The sequence below is a fragment of the Protopterus annectens genome, chromosome 1.part1 (assembly GCF_019279795.1).
Source record: "Protopterus annectens isolate FY-2018-M chromosome 1.part1, PAN1.0, whole genome shotgun sequence".
Taxonomy (NCBI): Eukaryota; Metazoa; Chordata; order Ceratodontiformes; family Protopteridae; genus Protopterus; species Protopterus annectens.
The window spans coordinates 1,112,360,451-1,112,375,201 of NC_056726.1; the positions used below are offsets into that span (position 1 = coordinate 1,112,360,451).

Below are 14,751 nucleotides of genomic sequence, written 5' to 3' on the forward strand. Positions count from 1 at the left end.
CCATTCACCTTCAAGGGATACATTGCATCAGCTAGCTTGCAATTTATTCTAGGTGAACCCCTCATATTAAACTAAGTCAATTATCTTAAAGGGCACTGTGCTTTAAATCCATATAACACACTTCCACTAAAAACTTTACATAAATGATACAGTATATAGAAAATAAATATAGAATGCAAACAATTGCCTAATTCGGTTGCTGTATATTAATTAAATGCATTATTATACATAACAGCAATTAATTTAAATTAACTTCAAGATTAAGACCCCTTGGATGAAGTGTTCTAAAATTTAAAATCATTTTACTTTCCAACTCATTTAACTTGCTCTTAAAGCCCCCCCCCCTCCCCCGGGAAAACAGGTCGTACCAAAATACTCAAGGAAAAAAGACTCATCAAAACCAGAATGCACAGAATTAAAGTGTTCACTTATGGGACTTTTCCTATTCTTATTCTGTATGCCTCCAAATGTTCAAGTATTCAAACCTTTACTGACCATTTTGTCTGTGCTATGTGCCACCTAACATTGTTGCATACACACCCCACAATATAGCCCACCCCACATGAGTTGCAATGAAATGTCTCCCTGGACATAAACCTTTGACCATTAATAAAAGTACCAGATATGTTTCTGATCCTGCAACAAGTTTTGCAGTGTCCATATGCAAAAGAGCCAACTGATCCCTCTGGCATGGTAAACAATGTCATATGCAGAAGTTCCTTTAAATTTATGCTGCAGTAGCGTTGTCACCTCACAGAGAGACCCTGTCCGGTTTGATTCTCAGCTAGAGCGTCTTCTGCATAGAGACATGCTTGAATGGGCGTACCTTCATTGAAGGTTGTGCATCATCGCTGGCAACTCAGCACGTAAAAATCAACTGCCAATCATTAGTGGACCGGAGTTCCGCTGTGGCGACCCCTAACCGGGAAAAGCCGAAAGACACAACAACCTGCCATTCAAAAAAGTAATATATCTTGGAAACAAATGTACTACCACCTCATACAAATGAGGTACCAAAATTCCAAAATCAGTTTTTTTCATAATCTCAGAGAAAGGGAAATATTTAATCACAAAGTATCCCTTCTTCAAAATGCCTGCATAATCATTCTCTCCTTCTCTCGGTCTCATTCCACACATTCCATTTTCAGCTAAAACCTTCTTCTGGTCTGTTCTATTGCCATAAATACTATCCAGGGCAAGATTTAACATTTCTTCATTATAACCCCTTTCTTTTAATCTACTTTTCAATTCTTGCAGGTATCTATCTTTAAGTTTCAACTCAGAAATATTGAAAAATATGTTTGAATTCCCTATATGGAAGGTAATACATAAGGTGGGCAGGGGGGTGTATGCTATCAGAATGCAAACAATTATTGACCACAATAGGTTTTATAAATAGCCTGTGCTGAATTTTAAGTGAACCATCCACTTAAAATTCTACATCCAGAAATTAAATGGATGTCCAATGATCCACCATGGAAAATTTTAATCTAAGATTGTTTCTATTCAACTCACAAATGAAATAACTAAAATCTGAAGGATGTCCATTACAAATGAAAATTAAATTGTAGATATAATGCCTCTATATCATCACATTTCTTATAAAACTCAGTCCCAGAAATAAACTTTCTTTCAAAATCCCCCATATATATGATGGCATAAGTGGGACCATAAGGGACATCCATCACTGTCACCTTTTTTTTAGAGATTTATTTATTTATTTATTTAGTTATTTAGTTATTTATTTATTATTTTGTTACTGAACTTGAAATAACTGTGTTAAACAAAACTGTAAAAGGCTGGCAATAAAAGCGATACGAGGACTCTCACCCATGATGCTCCAAACAGCCTCCAGACCCCATCTGAGCTGTATATTCATATAAGGTGAACCAATATAATTTGTAGCTCAATAAAACTCTTCTTGCTATTTAATCTTTATCACCATTTCACACAGTTCCTGGGTGTTCTTAATATGTGCCAAGATACTGACTAAAATTCTTTCAACAATGACTCCAATAGTGTCCCTACATTCTGTAAATAAGAATCAATCCCAGAAACAATAGGCCTTCCCGGTAGATGAGGGGTTAACCTGGTATAAATTGCAAGCTTGCTGATGCAATGTAGCCATTGAAGGTTAATGTCTAAGGTACCCAGATGCCTAATTTGTGAAGTAAAGCCTTTTTGTACCAATATTTCTTGGTCTTGTTTTTTGTTTTTTTCATTTATCTTGGTGACTGATATATTTAAGATTACACTGCAGTGTAACCTAAGCCCCAGTTGCTATATAAGAATATAATAATTATTTTGACTAATATTTGCAAACAATCATTAATGACACTTATTTTGTTATTAACCAACTGGATTTCCATGTAATGTTTATGCTATGCACATTAATACCAACAATGTGGTGACAGAAAGAGGTAGGGAGAATATCCTACTATTTCTCAATTTTTTTTTATTTTTCAAATACATTTGAATGAATTCCATAGTATTTGTAAATAATATCTTAAATAACTGTGTACACTATTTACATTAGCCTGACACTATAACAGATCTTAATGTATACAGTTACTTTATAAATATGTCCAATCCATTATCAGAGTGTTTGATGAATTATTGTATAGTGTCAATCAACGATAAGACTTTTCCCCAAGGGTTGTTGATAAATGGCTTTGGATAAATTTGTAGTTCTTTAATTTTAATTTCCAATAATGCTGTGGTCTTCAGTAGGCTGTAGAAGTCTTCCAAAGTTGTATTGTTTGTATTCCATCTTCTTGTTATACACTTCCTTGAAATTGCAAGTATATCCCATACTAGATACATGTTTGACCTATTCAAATGAGGACCTTCTTTCACATTTAATAATACAAGAGCTTTAGTTAAATAAAATGATTCATTAAGTAAAGCTTGTAGAAAGTTATTAATATCATTCTAAAATGACTTAATTTTAACACAATCAAAGAAAATGTGGTTCCAATCTGCATTGTGTACTTGCTCACATCTCCAACATATTCCTTTTATGGATGAACTAATTTTACTGATTCTGTCTGGAGTTAAGAATGCTCTGTGCAAGCATTTCCAATTAAAAACTTCTCAGTTTTGTGTAAGGGATGTATATTTTATCGATAACATATTTGTTTTAATATCTTCAATTAACTGTATTGAGTGTCCTTTTGTTATATATTTCCAATATGAGGTTTTGGGTGTTTTATAGTTTATCAATATTTTGTAAAATGTTGAAATACTGTTTCCCATGTCAAAGCCATTATATATGATTCCATATATGTATTTCGTAAATATGGGTATTTCTTTAAACGAAGAATTGTTAATTATTCTACTTACATATTGCAAATATGAAGTAATACTCTGTAAAGTTAGCCAGTCCTGTTGTGGAATTTTGTATGTTGTTTTTATTACTTGCATATCTAAAACTTTTAGTTCTTTGATTCATTGGAGCCTGCAAACAAATCCTTTATTTTCCCAGGAATTAATAATTTCTCTATATATTTTATGTGGAAAGTTCTTTATAATTATAAATGGTGTTAAAAGATCAAACCAGATTTTTAAATCTATATTTGCATTAATAATTTTCCTAAATGAGTCAATGTATTAATTAATCATATTAGTTTTAGTGGGTTTAGTTATGTTATATTGCATACAAATGCATAATATGTGCTATGGAAAATTGTTTTTATTTGTTATTTGAATTTTTTTTTGTAAATCAAATTAATTTATTAATATTACAGTTGGTAATTATTTCCAATTTGCAGAGTCATTTGGACTTATCCAATCTCAGATTGTTTTACATATTGATGCTTTTATATATGTTTCTGTATCAGGAAAGTTTAATACTCCCTGTTTTCATGGTCTAATAAGATGTATTAAAGCTATTCTGTTTCTTCTGAGAATCCATAAAAAATTGATTAGGCATGAATTTATTTCTTTAAGTATATTCCTTTCTGGTAACAGTTGTATTGCCAAAGCTATATATAGGAACTTGGGCAGTAAAACTATTTTTATTAACTGTAGTCTACTTTCAAATGCTAATATTATTTTGTTCCATTTTTCCACATAGATTTTAATTGCATTGATGATATTATTGTAGTTGTTTGAGACTAATTCACTAGTATCCTTGCATAACTCAATTTCTAGATATTTTAAGGTAGATTCTTGTTTCCCAATGATGTGACGACCCCCCCTTAGTCTGCAGTTCTTTTTTTTAAATAAAAAATTTGATTTTGATTTATTGAAATGGAGTCCTGAAGTAATGTGAAATTTGCCAATTAATAGATCTAATTCTTCTAATGTCTCTTTTATATTAGATTATGTTAGTAATATGTCATTAGCAAATAGCATTACTTTAGAATTGTATTGTTCATAAACATCTATTCCTTTGATTTTTATGTTGTTACTAATTGAATCTGCCAATAATTCAATAGCCAGAGCAAACAGAATCGGTGACATGGGACATCCTTGTTTAGTGCCTTTTGTTATACGTATAGATTCATAGGTAAAAGGACCTAAATTGACATATGCTGAATTATTTGTATATATATATATATATTCTTTAGGAGATGAACAAAGGATGCAGGAAATTCAAATAGCATTCAAGGTTCATCGGTTCATAGGTTGGTACTAGTCTATCAGCCCTAGGGCCTATATAAGCCTAGCCATAACAATTCCCTGGCTATTTCTTCCCACACTATTTACTTCCCTGGTCCCCTATAGGTTCATAGGTTGGTACTAGGCTATTGGCCCTAGTTAGGATTAGGATTAAGATTAGGATTTTGAATAGATGGTCCATATTTAGGGAATCAAAGGCTTTCTCTATCTCTAAGCCAATTATGAGTGTTTCTCTTTATTAACATAATCTATAAGAGAAATTATCATTTTAATATTGTCATGTGTGTGTCTATGATATGTAAATCCAGTTTGATCATTATTTATTGTTTTGGATAGTGGTATTTTCATTCTGTTAGTTAATATTGTCATAAATATCTTATAGTCATTATTTAATAATGATATAGGTCTATATGAGGTACAGTGGTTTGGAGATTTGTTTTCTTTTAGGATTGGGGTGATTAAGGAATATCTCCTAGATGGTGGTATTAAAGCTTGTGACTGAAGTTCTAATAGAGTTTAATGGAAGAGGGATAGTATCTTTGAAGGAGGATGTTTATATATTTCCATAATTATGCAATCTATACCTGGAGCCTTATTATTTTTACCCTCTTTTATTGTATTTGCAATTTCTTTGTAGAATATGGGTGCTTGCAGATCTAGTTTTAATTTGTCTGGTATTTTTTTTATATTAGAACATTTTTCATCTGGATTTAATTGATCGATATGTATATTTTCATTTTGGAAATGCTCCATATAGTGATTTTCATAGGCATCAAGAATGTCACCTATATCTGAGACAGTTTTCCCTTTCTTTTCATGGAAGATACTTTTAATGTTATTAGCTTTTGATTGTATTTTGATTCTTGTGGATAAATTGTGTAGATATTTGGGAGAAGTGGCCCAGGTATTAATTTTTAGTTTTTCTAAAGCTAAACTAGTTTTATGTCTTAGAATGTCATTGTATTTATTGTTTAATACTTCTACTTTCTTTTTCATCTCCAAATGATTTTTATTTTTTCAGCTTTTACTGACAAAAGTTGGGATTGTAGATCTAATAATTTAGAATCCCATTCTCTGATTTTTTTATACCAAGTTAGGGTTTTAACATATATGTAAGCATTTAATGAGTCCCATATCATTATTTTATTTATCTCTGTGGTGTAATTAATATGTGAGAAGAACTGTAATTCAGATAATAACCAGGGTTTGAACTCTTTAATTTTAGTTATATATGCTGGAATTCTGGAGTTAAAGATTAATGGTTTGTACCCATTTTGAAGTTTTAGTATCAATGAATTGTGGTATGAAAAGGGGCAGGGAGTGATTGAAAAATTAATGACTTTAGAGTGTAAGTCATGGGCAGCAAATATTTTATATATTCTAGTTTGGGTACCAAAACTGTGATCTTGATGGGAAAACAACAACTATTTATCTTTTTTAAATATGAAAGTATCTGCAAGATGAAATTATTCTACCCACTTGTTTAAAGCTTTTGATACAGCAAGATGTATGCAGCAGTCTTTTATTTGTAGTTTCAGAAATATCAAATATACAGTTAAAATCTCCTCCTAATATTAAGTTGCCTTTATAATTATTGGAAATTAAATCCAAGTGTTTTTTTAACAGTTCCAGTTCCAATGCCTGAGAACCAGTATAGATTGGCTAGGGTCCATATTCTGTTATTATATTTCACTATTACTAATGCCATAAGGCCTTCTTTATCTTTGATTTCTGTGTTAATCACATTTGTTTTCCATAAAATTGTTACCCCTTTTGCTTTGTCTTATGAGTGGATTGTGCCAATATAATATATTCCTTAGGATTCCATTTGTAATTGTCATTTGTTTTGAAATGAGTTTCTTAAAGGAAAACAATTTGTGCCTTGTTCAGTTTTAAATATTTCAGTAGATTTGATCTCTTGCTAGGAATGTTTAAGCCATTGGTATTTAAAGATAATAAAGTTAAATCCATCTTAGGTTATTTAGACTATGTTTTTTTTGTTTTATTGTGATTATTGAACATTTTCCTCTGATAACTATAAAGTATATGTTTGAGCTTTTGAAGGGAATTATCAGTTTTATACGTTGAGTGTTTACCAATAAAGTAATGTTTTGGTCAGGCATACTAAAAGTGCTTTTGTGAAATAACAAATTTAAATTAATAAATGTTAACAAAACTAAGATCCGCACTAGCCATGAAATGAAAATCATTCCTAATCTGATGGAGAAACATACGTCCATCAGATTATCACTCATACCTTGACAATCCAAAACATCTGAGCTCCATAAATTGAATTATCATATGTAGAATATTTGTAATAGGAATAAGCAATATTTATATTATTTTGAACAGATACAGTACTATTGTAGATTAGACAGAATTCTAATACAATATAAATGTCTACTTATTGTATAAGCAATTAATATTTACATGAAAGATAGATGACAAGGATTTAAATTATAGAAAAGTAGGATGTATCATATATAAAACCTCAGTAAAAGAGTATAGCACACAGTTATTTAACATATTCACCCTTATTGATGAAGTCTTTCAAAACTTATTACTTAATATAAATAGATACCTAATGTTTATAATACAATGTATTTTGCTGGATATATCAGAAATTATATTTCATTGTTTGCCAGCATTTAATTAATCACTTTGTTTGTTGCTAACTTACTTAAAGCATCAAGTTTGTTTTATGTGAACATTGATGAAAGTTAGTGCATTTTAATTATCAGTGCATCCCTCTTTCCCCCATTTCCTACACATAAGGATTTTCATATCTGTCATTTCTTATAAAATGAGTGAAATTATAGGTTAAAAACAACAAATTCACTTATTGTGATTAATGATTACAAGTTCCCATTCCATATTCATAAATTGCCATTTTATGGCATACACTGAAAGATTTTAGATTTAAATGGCAACATTCTATTTTTTATAATCAGCAAAGGTTAAACTGAGTGATTATTGTCAATTTAATACTATTTGTTCAGAATGTGATTGTTACATTCTGTGACATTCCTAGTTCAGGCTTCTATTGTTTCCCTTGAACAACTTTGTCAGTTTGATGTTGTGTGTAAAACATTAATTACCTTGGTAACAGCTTAAGTATTATATGTGGTCAAGATGGGATACAAAACCACAATTCAAGTTAAAGCAATTATTTGATGTATGCACATTTACTTATATGAGATGTTCAATATAGTGTATGTCATTTATGACACGTTAATACAGCAGTGTTATTATACACAAGCCCATGTTATTAAACTGAGTGTCTATTGTCAATTTAGTACTATTTGTTCAGAATATGATTGTTACATTCTGTGACATTTCAAGTTCAGGCTTCTATTCTTTCTCTTGAACAACTTTGCCAGTTTGATGTCATGTATAAAACATTAGTTACCTTGGTTACCGCTTAAGTATTATATATGGTCAAGATGGGCTACAAAAACTACAATTCAAGGTAAAGCAATTACATGACTTTTTATGCATATTTACTTATATAAGAAAATCATCATGCTTCCCCTTGATGTTCAATGTAGTGTATGTCATTTATGACAGGTTAAGACAGTAGTGCTGTTATTATACAGAAGCTCATGTTATTAAATCCTGTCTTTAATATCTAAATTCAACAGACTGCTTCATCTTATATGATGATTATATATTTTATGTCTAGATTTACTAAAATCATACATTACATGACTACTGTGTGTGTGTGTGTGTGTGTGTGTGTGTATGTGTGTGTGTGTGTGTGTGTGTTTTTTTTTTTTTTTTTGGCTGTTGCTTAGTTATTTGAGAGACCACAAGCTGTAATGATTATTCTTATTATTAGCTACTTCCAAGCATGTTTATACAGTCCATAGACTTTAAATTATGAGACCCTTCTAGTTTCTTATTTGTTATAAGTATATTTCCATCCTTACATACACATATATCAGTACTTCAAGCACGGGCAACAATGCCCATCCAGTTTTGCCAGAATACCATTCACTAGTTCATGTGGTGTTTTTCCAGGCTGTTCTTAAAATATCCAAACCAATATTTGTCCTGTTCCATTTTACCAGCCTGTTCCATGCAGTGGCCACTCTGCCAGTGAACCACTCAGCACACTTTCTATTCCCACAGATATTTCAATGAAAGAAAACTGATGACTCTCTAGCACTTCCCTGCAACCCCAAACACCCCTAGAATCAGCTATCCCCATATGCCCAAAATGTCCAAGCAAGCTCACCTCCCAGACCACTGCAAAGGGTACTGCACAAGACCAAGTGCCCTTAGTCTTTCACAATAACTCAGACTTCCACTCTTATGTAAAGTCCTTAATGTGTTTGGACCAAATACATTTTAAATAAAAAATTACGCTTATTATTATTTTAATTTATTTTTTTATCAAGAATCAACTTAATGAGTTAAACGAAGTGTTGGGAGACGATCAATATGTGTACGTATGGTTTAAAACAGCCCTTTTATTATATTTTTTAAACCAAAAACTTCATTGCCGAGCATCATCTTGGAGGCACCTCAGAACAGTTAAACATTATGGTCACTCTGTCTCCATTACCATAGCAACCTGGGAGCATCTGTTTCTGTTAGTGTGTTTGTGTACCGCATACCAGAGGCCACAATGCACCTAAAGCAAAGCTTCACTTCACTGCAACTTCAAGCCAAAATTCCCTCCCTTTCAGTGAGGCAGTGGCCAGGAGAAGAACAGAGAGCAAACAGATAAAAAAAAAAAAAACCTCCCAACAAGCCGTCACAACAAGAGATAACACATTCTTCCAGCCTTCCCTCCTCTCACTCAGCAGATGTATAAACAAACTATTCTCTGCCAAAATATCCCAAATTCTAGTTTTATCTACCCCCCTTCCTCTGGATCCAGGCTAAAACACTAAATGTCTCTTCCTAATACACAAGCATCAGTAAACCTTGATCACAAGCCGCAACCCACAGCTTCCCGGAGACAAAAACGATAACATACAACAGATGCCAAACACAGCTGCATCCACACAACCTATGTCAGGCTTAATCAAACAGCACTCGAAGCTATGATACCTGCCATAGTTGATATTAACTATGTTTAGACAGAATAATAATGACAGTTGTACTAGCTGCCAGACACAGCTGCATCCACACACCCCCATATCAGGATTGCTCAAATAGCACTTGAAGCTGTGATACCTGCCATAATTAATATTAACTATATTAAGACAGAATAATGATGACATTTGTACTAAGAGTTTGCTACTATTATTTAACCAGGATATACGTAACATTTCTAAATCATACTTTAACTGAAGAAGGCATTAGTCTCCATGCAGCATTTTTTTTTAAAAACACTCTACTGTTACTGCTATTATATATGATGTTAATTTGTTACATTTGAGTTTGAACTCTGATAAATGGTACCTTGTTGAATTAGTTAATTAATTACTTAAATTATTATAAGTAAAAACAATGAAAAATGAACAAGTTAAGTATTCACTGAGTTCAAGTAGAGGAATAGAAATGTCTATGTTTGTATTATATGTTGCATTGTTTGGATATATAAATAATGTAAATAGTAACCCATCTTGACCTACCTTTATTTGTGAAGAATTATTGGACTCTTTGAATATTCTGAATAAATCATTACTGTTTCTCACTTGTTTAAAAAACCCTCCTTTTTTAATAAAAACAGATGACAAGTGATGTACCATATCAGTTGATACTTTGAGAGATGTAGCTGTAAGAGTTTTTTTTTTGGGATAGCTATCTTGGAATCAGTTTTTTGTTTCTTCTTTCTAGCATCAGTCCAAGGATTTGTTTCTTTTATTCAGTTAAGAGTAGGTGGCACCCATTCCATTTCTTCTGGGAGAGACACTGTTGTTTTTGATGAATATAGTAGCTTCTACTAAGTCATTAAAGGTTCTCATCTCATTGTCAAAATGTATTTTTGTCTTGGCTGGAAAGACCAGCTGTGCTTTAATGTTGTTTTGTTTCAACAGTTTTATTATTGGCTAGAATGTTTTCCTTTGTTCTAGTATTCTGGAAGAATAATCATTGTCAAACCTTATCAAGGGTGATTTTCTCCAAGGATATTTTAATATTAGTTCCTTGCCCAGAAATGAAAGACATTTTATAACTATGGATCTAGGTGGAGTATTTGTTGAGTTAAAAGCAGGTTTCCTCAGTGCTCTATGTGCCCTTTCAATTCCAAATGAAAGTCCCTCTTTCAAGTCTAAAAATTCAGGAATCCAGGTTGTTAAGAATGAAATAATGTCTTCTCCTTTAGTGTTTTCAGTGTTTTCAGGCAGACCAAAGATCCTTATGTTGTTTCTCCTTTCCCTGTTTTCTAAGTCATCTATTTTGTTAAGCAGACATGTATTCTGTTTAAGCAGAAATTATTTTTGGAATTCTTCCTCTTTGAGTCTCCCTTCAATGTCATTTAGAGAAGTCTCTTTATTTGTTATTTTTGTATGGTGTTGCTATAATAGTTCCTTAAGAGTATCAGTCTGTTTTTGAGAATTTAATTTGAGGTTTTCTAAGTCATTTTAAAGCCATCCAGCTTCAAAGATAGTTCCTGTAACGTAGATGGCAAGGTACATGGCAAGGTAGATGTCATCAATTGCAGTTCTTTTTTCAAAGCAGCATCTGGATGATAATTCCTTGAGTGGCTCATATTCAGTGACTCAATATATCTCCAAGTTACTTGACAGGAAAAGTTTTGTATATCTCCACCAAAATTGATATGTATGTAGTTTAGAAGTTTATCTATAGATTTATGATGTTTTAAACTTGAAAAATAATAACATTTTCCTATATTATTTTACTAGTTTATGGAGCTCTCAAAATTCTTTGCTCTCAGTTGGCCATCTAAGCTCCACCCCAGATTATCATACTATTGATGTTAAATCATCTTTTTTTAAAAATCAAGGTCAAAGCATAATTTAAATGATATAAAATTACTTTTCCCTTTTTTGTGATGTTGATTTACATACCATTCAAAATTCATACATACATTAAGTATATTACTATTAATAACTTCAACTTCATATCAATCGAATGCATTATCATTACGGTTAATGTTCTAGTAATGGTATGCTTTCATAAAAATGTACTGTTTCTATTAAGAATTCAATAGAATATTCATCATATAATGGTGGTATAGAAAAAGTGTCTGTGTTTACTGCATTACATTGTAGATCTATTTTTTCATGAGTAATTTTCTACTATTACAGGTATTTGTATAAAATGTCCAGAAGATTATTCGTCAAATACCGAGAAAGATTTCTGTATCGCAAAATATGTTGAGTTCCTCTCGTATGAAGACCCCCTGGGTACCTCACTAGCTGCCATTGCTGTTGTTTTCTCACTCATGCCTGTGGGGGTCCTTTGTATATTCATCAAACATCATGACACACCAGTTGTCAAAGCAAATAACCGGGAAGTCAGCTACTTTCTCCTTATAAGTAACCTCTTATGTTTGCTGACTGCTTTAATATTCATTGGTCCCCCAAAGAATGAAACATGCATTTTCAGACAGCCAGCTTTTGGCATATTCTTTTCTATCTGTGTTTCTGCTGTACTTGCCAAAACTATCACTGTAGTAATTGCTTTTAAGGCAACAAAACCTGGAAGCCGACTGAAAAACTTGGTTGGGTCAAAAACATCATTTTGTATAATATTTTGTTGTTTTTTGTTTCAGTTTATTATATGTATTGTGTGGATATCAGTTTCTCCACCCTTCCCAGAGACAGACAAAAAGCTTCCAGAGAAAAAAGTGATTCAATGCAATGAGGGTTCGGTATTCATGTTCTATTGCATGCTGGGATATTTAGGTATATTAGCAACTCTAAGCCTCTTAATAGCTTTTCTTGCAAGAAATCTACCAGATAGCTTCAATGAGACCAGGTTTATCACATTTAGTATGATTGTTTTTGTAAGTGTTTGGTTGACATTTATTCCAGCTTACATCAGCACAAAAGGGAAATATATGGTAGCAGTTGAGATTTTCGCCATTCTCTCATCCAGCATTGGATTACTACTTTGTATTTTTTTACCAAAGTGCTATATTATTGTAATAAGACCACACATGAATACAAAAGGATACATTGTGAGGCAGCAAAATACTGTACTTAAATAAACTGGCACCTACACTACAAAAAATATTAATGGATCTGTGTTGCTATGCTGGCTTTACCTAATATTATTTTATTTTTATTTTATTTTATTTTACTTTTGTTTACCGGGTTTGTCCAACTGGATACATGTCCATTTTCAGTGAAGGCCTGGGGAGAAAAGCTCCAATTATACAGTATAATAACAATATACAAAAAAACATTGCATAGCATTTAGACATTACAATAGAAGCACTAGACATTTCAAAAACAACATATTGAGACAATATAAGGAAAACTTAGTTAGGCATTGACATTAGTATAGAGTAATAGTTCTGAGTTACAGCCAGCTTTATATGTTTAATAATGTTTATTTGTAACTCTAAATGTGTTTCTGATTCTATTGCAGAATAGCTATGACAATACTGTGGCACAAAGCTAATAACAGTAATATTATCAGAATAACCATGTAATGCACTTTAGGTCTCCTGGAAGTAGCATTTGTAGAATTTAGAAACTGTCATGCCAAGTCTTTATCTTAATATAGTTTGCTCACATTTTTGTTGATTTTCTCTAACTACTTTGTATAAAACTTGTGCATAATTTCTTAGTGTTTGTACATTTAAGACCTTTTTTATAGTTTTTTCACTGAAAACAAATTATTTTTTCTACAAAGTTACATGCAATTGGGTAGTTCAACAAGGTCTCATGTCATTTAGGACTAGCAGATTCTATCAAAATGTTATTTTCTAGAGTCAATATCATGTCTGATGTATGGTAAATAGAGAAAAACATTGATGGCTCCCTCTACATCAAGATCCACATTAGCCTTAAATGGTATGAAATCAGAACACACCTCGCAAAATAATAACAACAATGTAAATAATAAATACATTAAATAAAAAAAATGGAAACAGAAACAAAACAGTTTACCTTTCTATCTTATAACACAAAGCCTACTGCTACATACAAACCAAATTTGTCTGAATAGTGGTAGTTTTGTAGAAAGTGATTTTGTAGGGTAAAAACATTTCAAAAGCAAACTTCACGTTACTTAAGACCGAGGTGGAAAGTTTTAAAGCCCCCATGCTAAAGGATAATGCTGCCCAAGCTGCAAAATCCTTTACTAATGCACTCTAAAGGGGACCTACAAGAATGCATGGATCGTGCTATCCCAAGAAAAATCAAGACTCACTCCTCCAAAAAAAGGAAACCAGTCTGGTGGACTCCTGCCATAAACAAGCTATACAATAGAAGGAGGAAACTAGTACAGAAAAGAGTAAAATCCCAAGAAGGGAAGACATCCCTGATCAGTATCAGCAAGAAACAATGATCTCTCATAAAATCATCCAAGGCTAGCTTCGAAAGACAAATTGCCAAGGACTCCAAAGATAACCACAAGGCATACTTTAGCTATGTCAAGAATCTAAGTGGCATGTCTCAGATCTGCTTGGAGTTAGTGCAGAATGGCACAAAATACACTGAACTGATCGATATCAACAACATCCTGGCAGACAGGTTCAGTGCAAACTTCACCCTCCTCTCACCCCCAAAAGGGCCCATAACCATACCAGAAGAATGTAGTGCCCCTGAAATCACAGACATGCAGGTTAAAACAGCCCTCTCCAAAGCCAAAACACAGAATAAATGGGACCTGACAGTGTCCCAAGCTGCATCCTACACAAGCTCAAAGATGAACTAACTCCTCACCTAAACACACTGTTCAAACTCAGCCTCTCCACAGGCTATGTGCCCATAGAGTGGGGCACAGCAACGGTTATTCCGCTCCACAAAGGTGGAGCCACAACAGACCCTGGGAACTATCACCCTATAAGCCTGACTAGCTTGGTCTCCAAGGCTATGGAGCTCATCATCATGGATCTCATTAACAGAGACATTGGGAACCTCCAAACACGGGACTCTACCCAATTCAGCTTTGCTAAGGGCAGATCATGCCTCCTAAACCTGGTGGACTTCTTTGAGACAGTTACCAAGGCTATAGATGAGGGAAAGGTGGTCCACACAG

The 14,751-nt window shown here is 32.8% G+C and overlaps 1 protein-coding gene across 1 annotated transcript in view; it reads left to right on the forward strand.

The window, feature by feature from the left end:
• The window catches only part of LOC122815558 (vomeronasal type-2 receptor 26-like), an 88,208-nt gene extending 75,457 nt beyond the window's left edge, over positions 1-12,751 (forward strand). The window contains exon 4 of the mRNA XM_044088152.1: positions 11,847-12,751. Coding sequence (XP_043944087.1) covers positions 11,847-12,751 — 905 coding nt within the window. The remainder of the gene's footprint in view (positions 1-11,846) is intronic.
• The last annotated feature ends 2,000 nt before the right edge of the window (positions 12,752-14,751 follow it).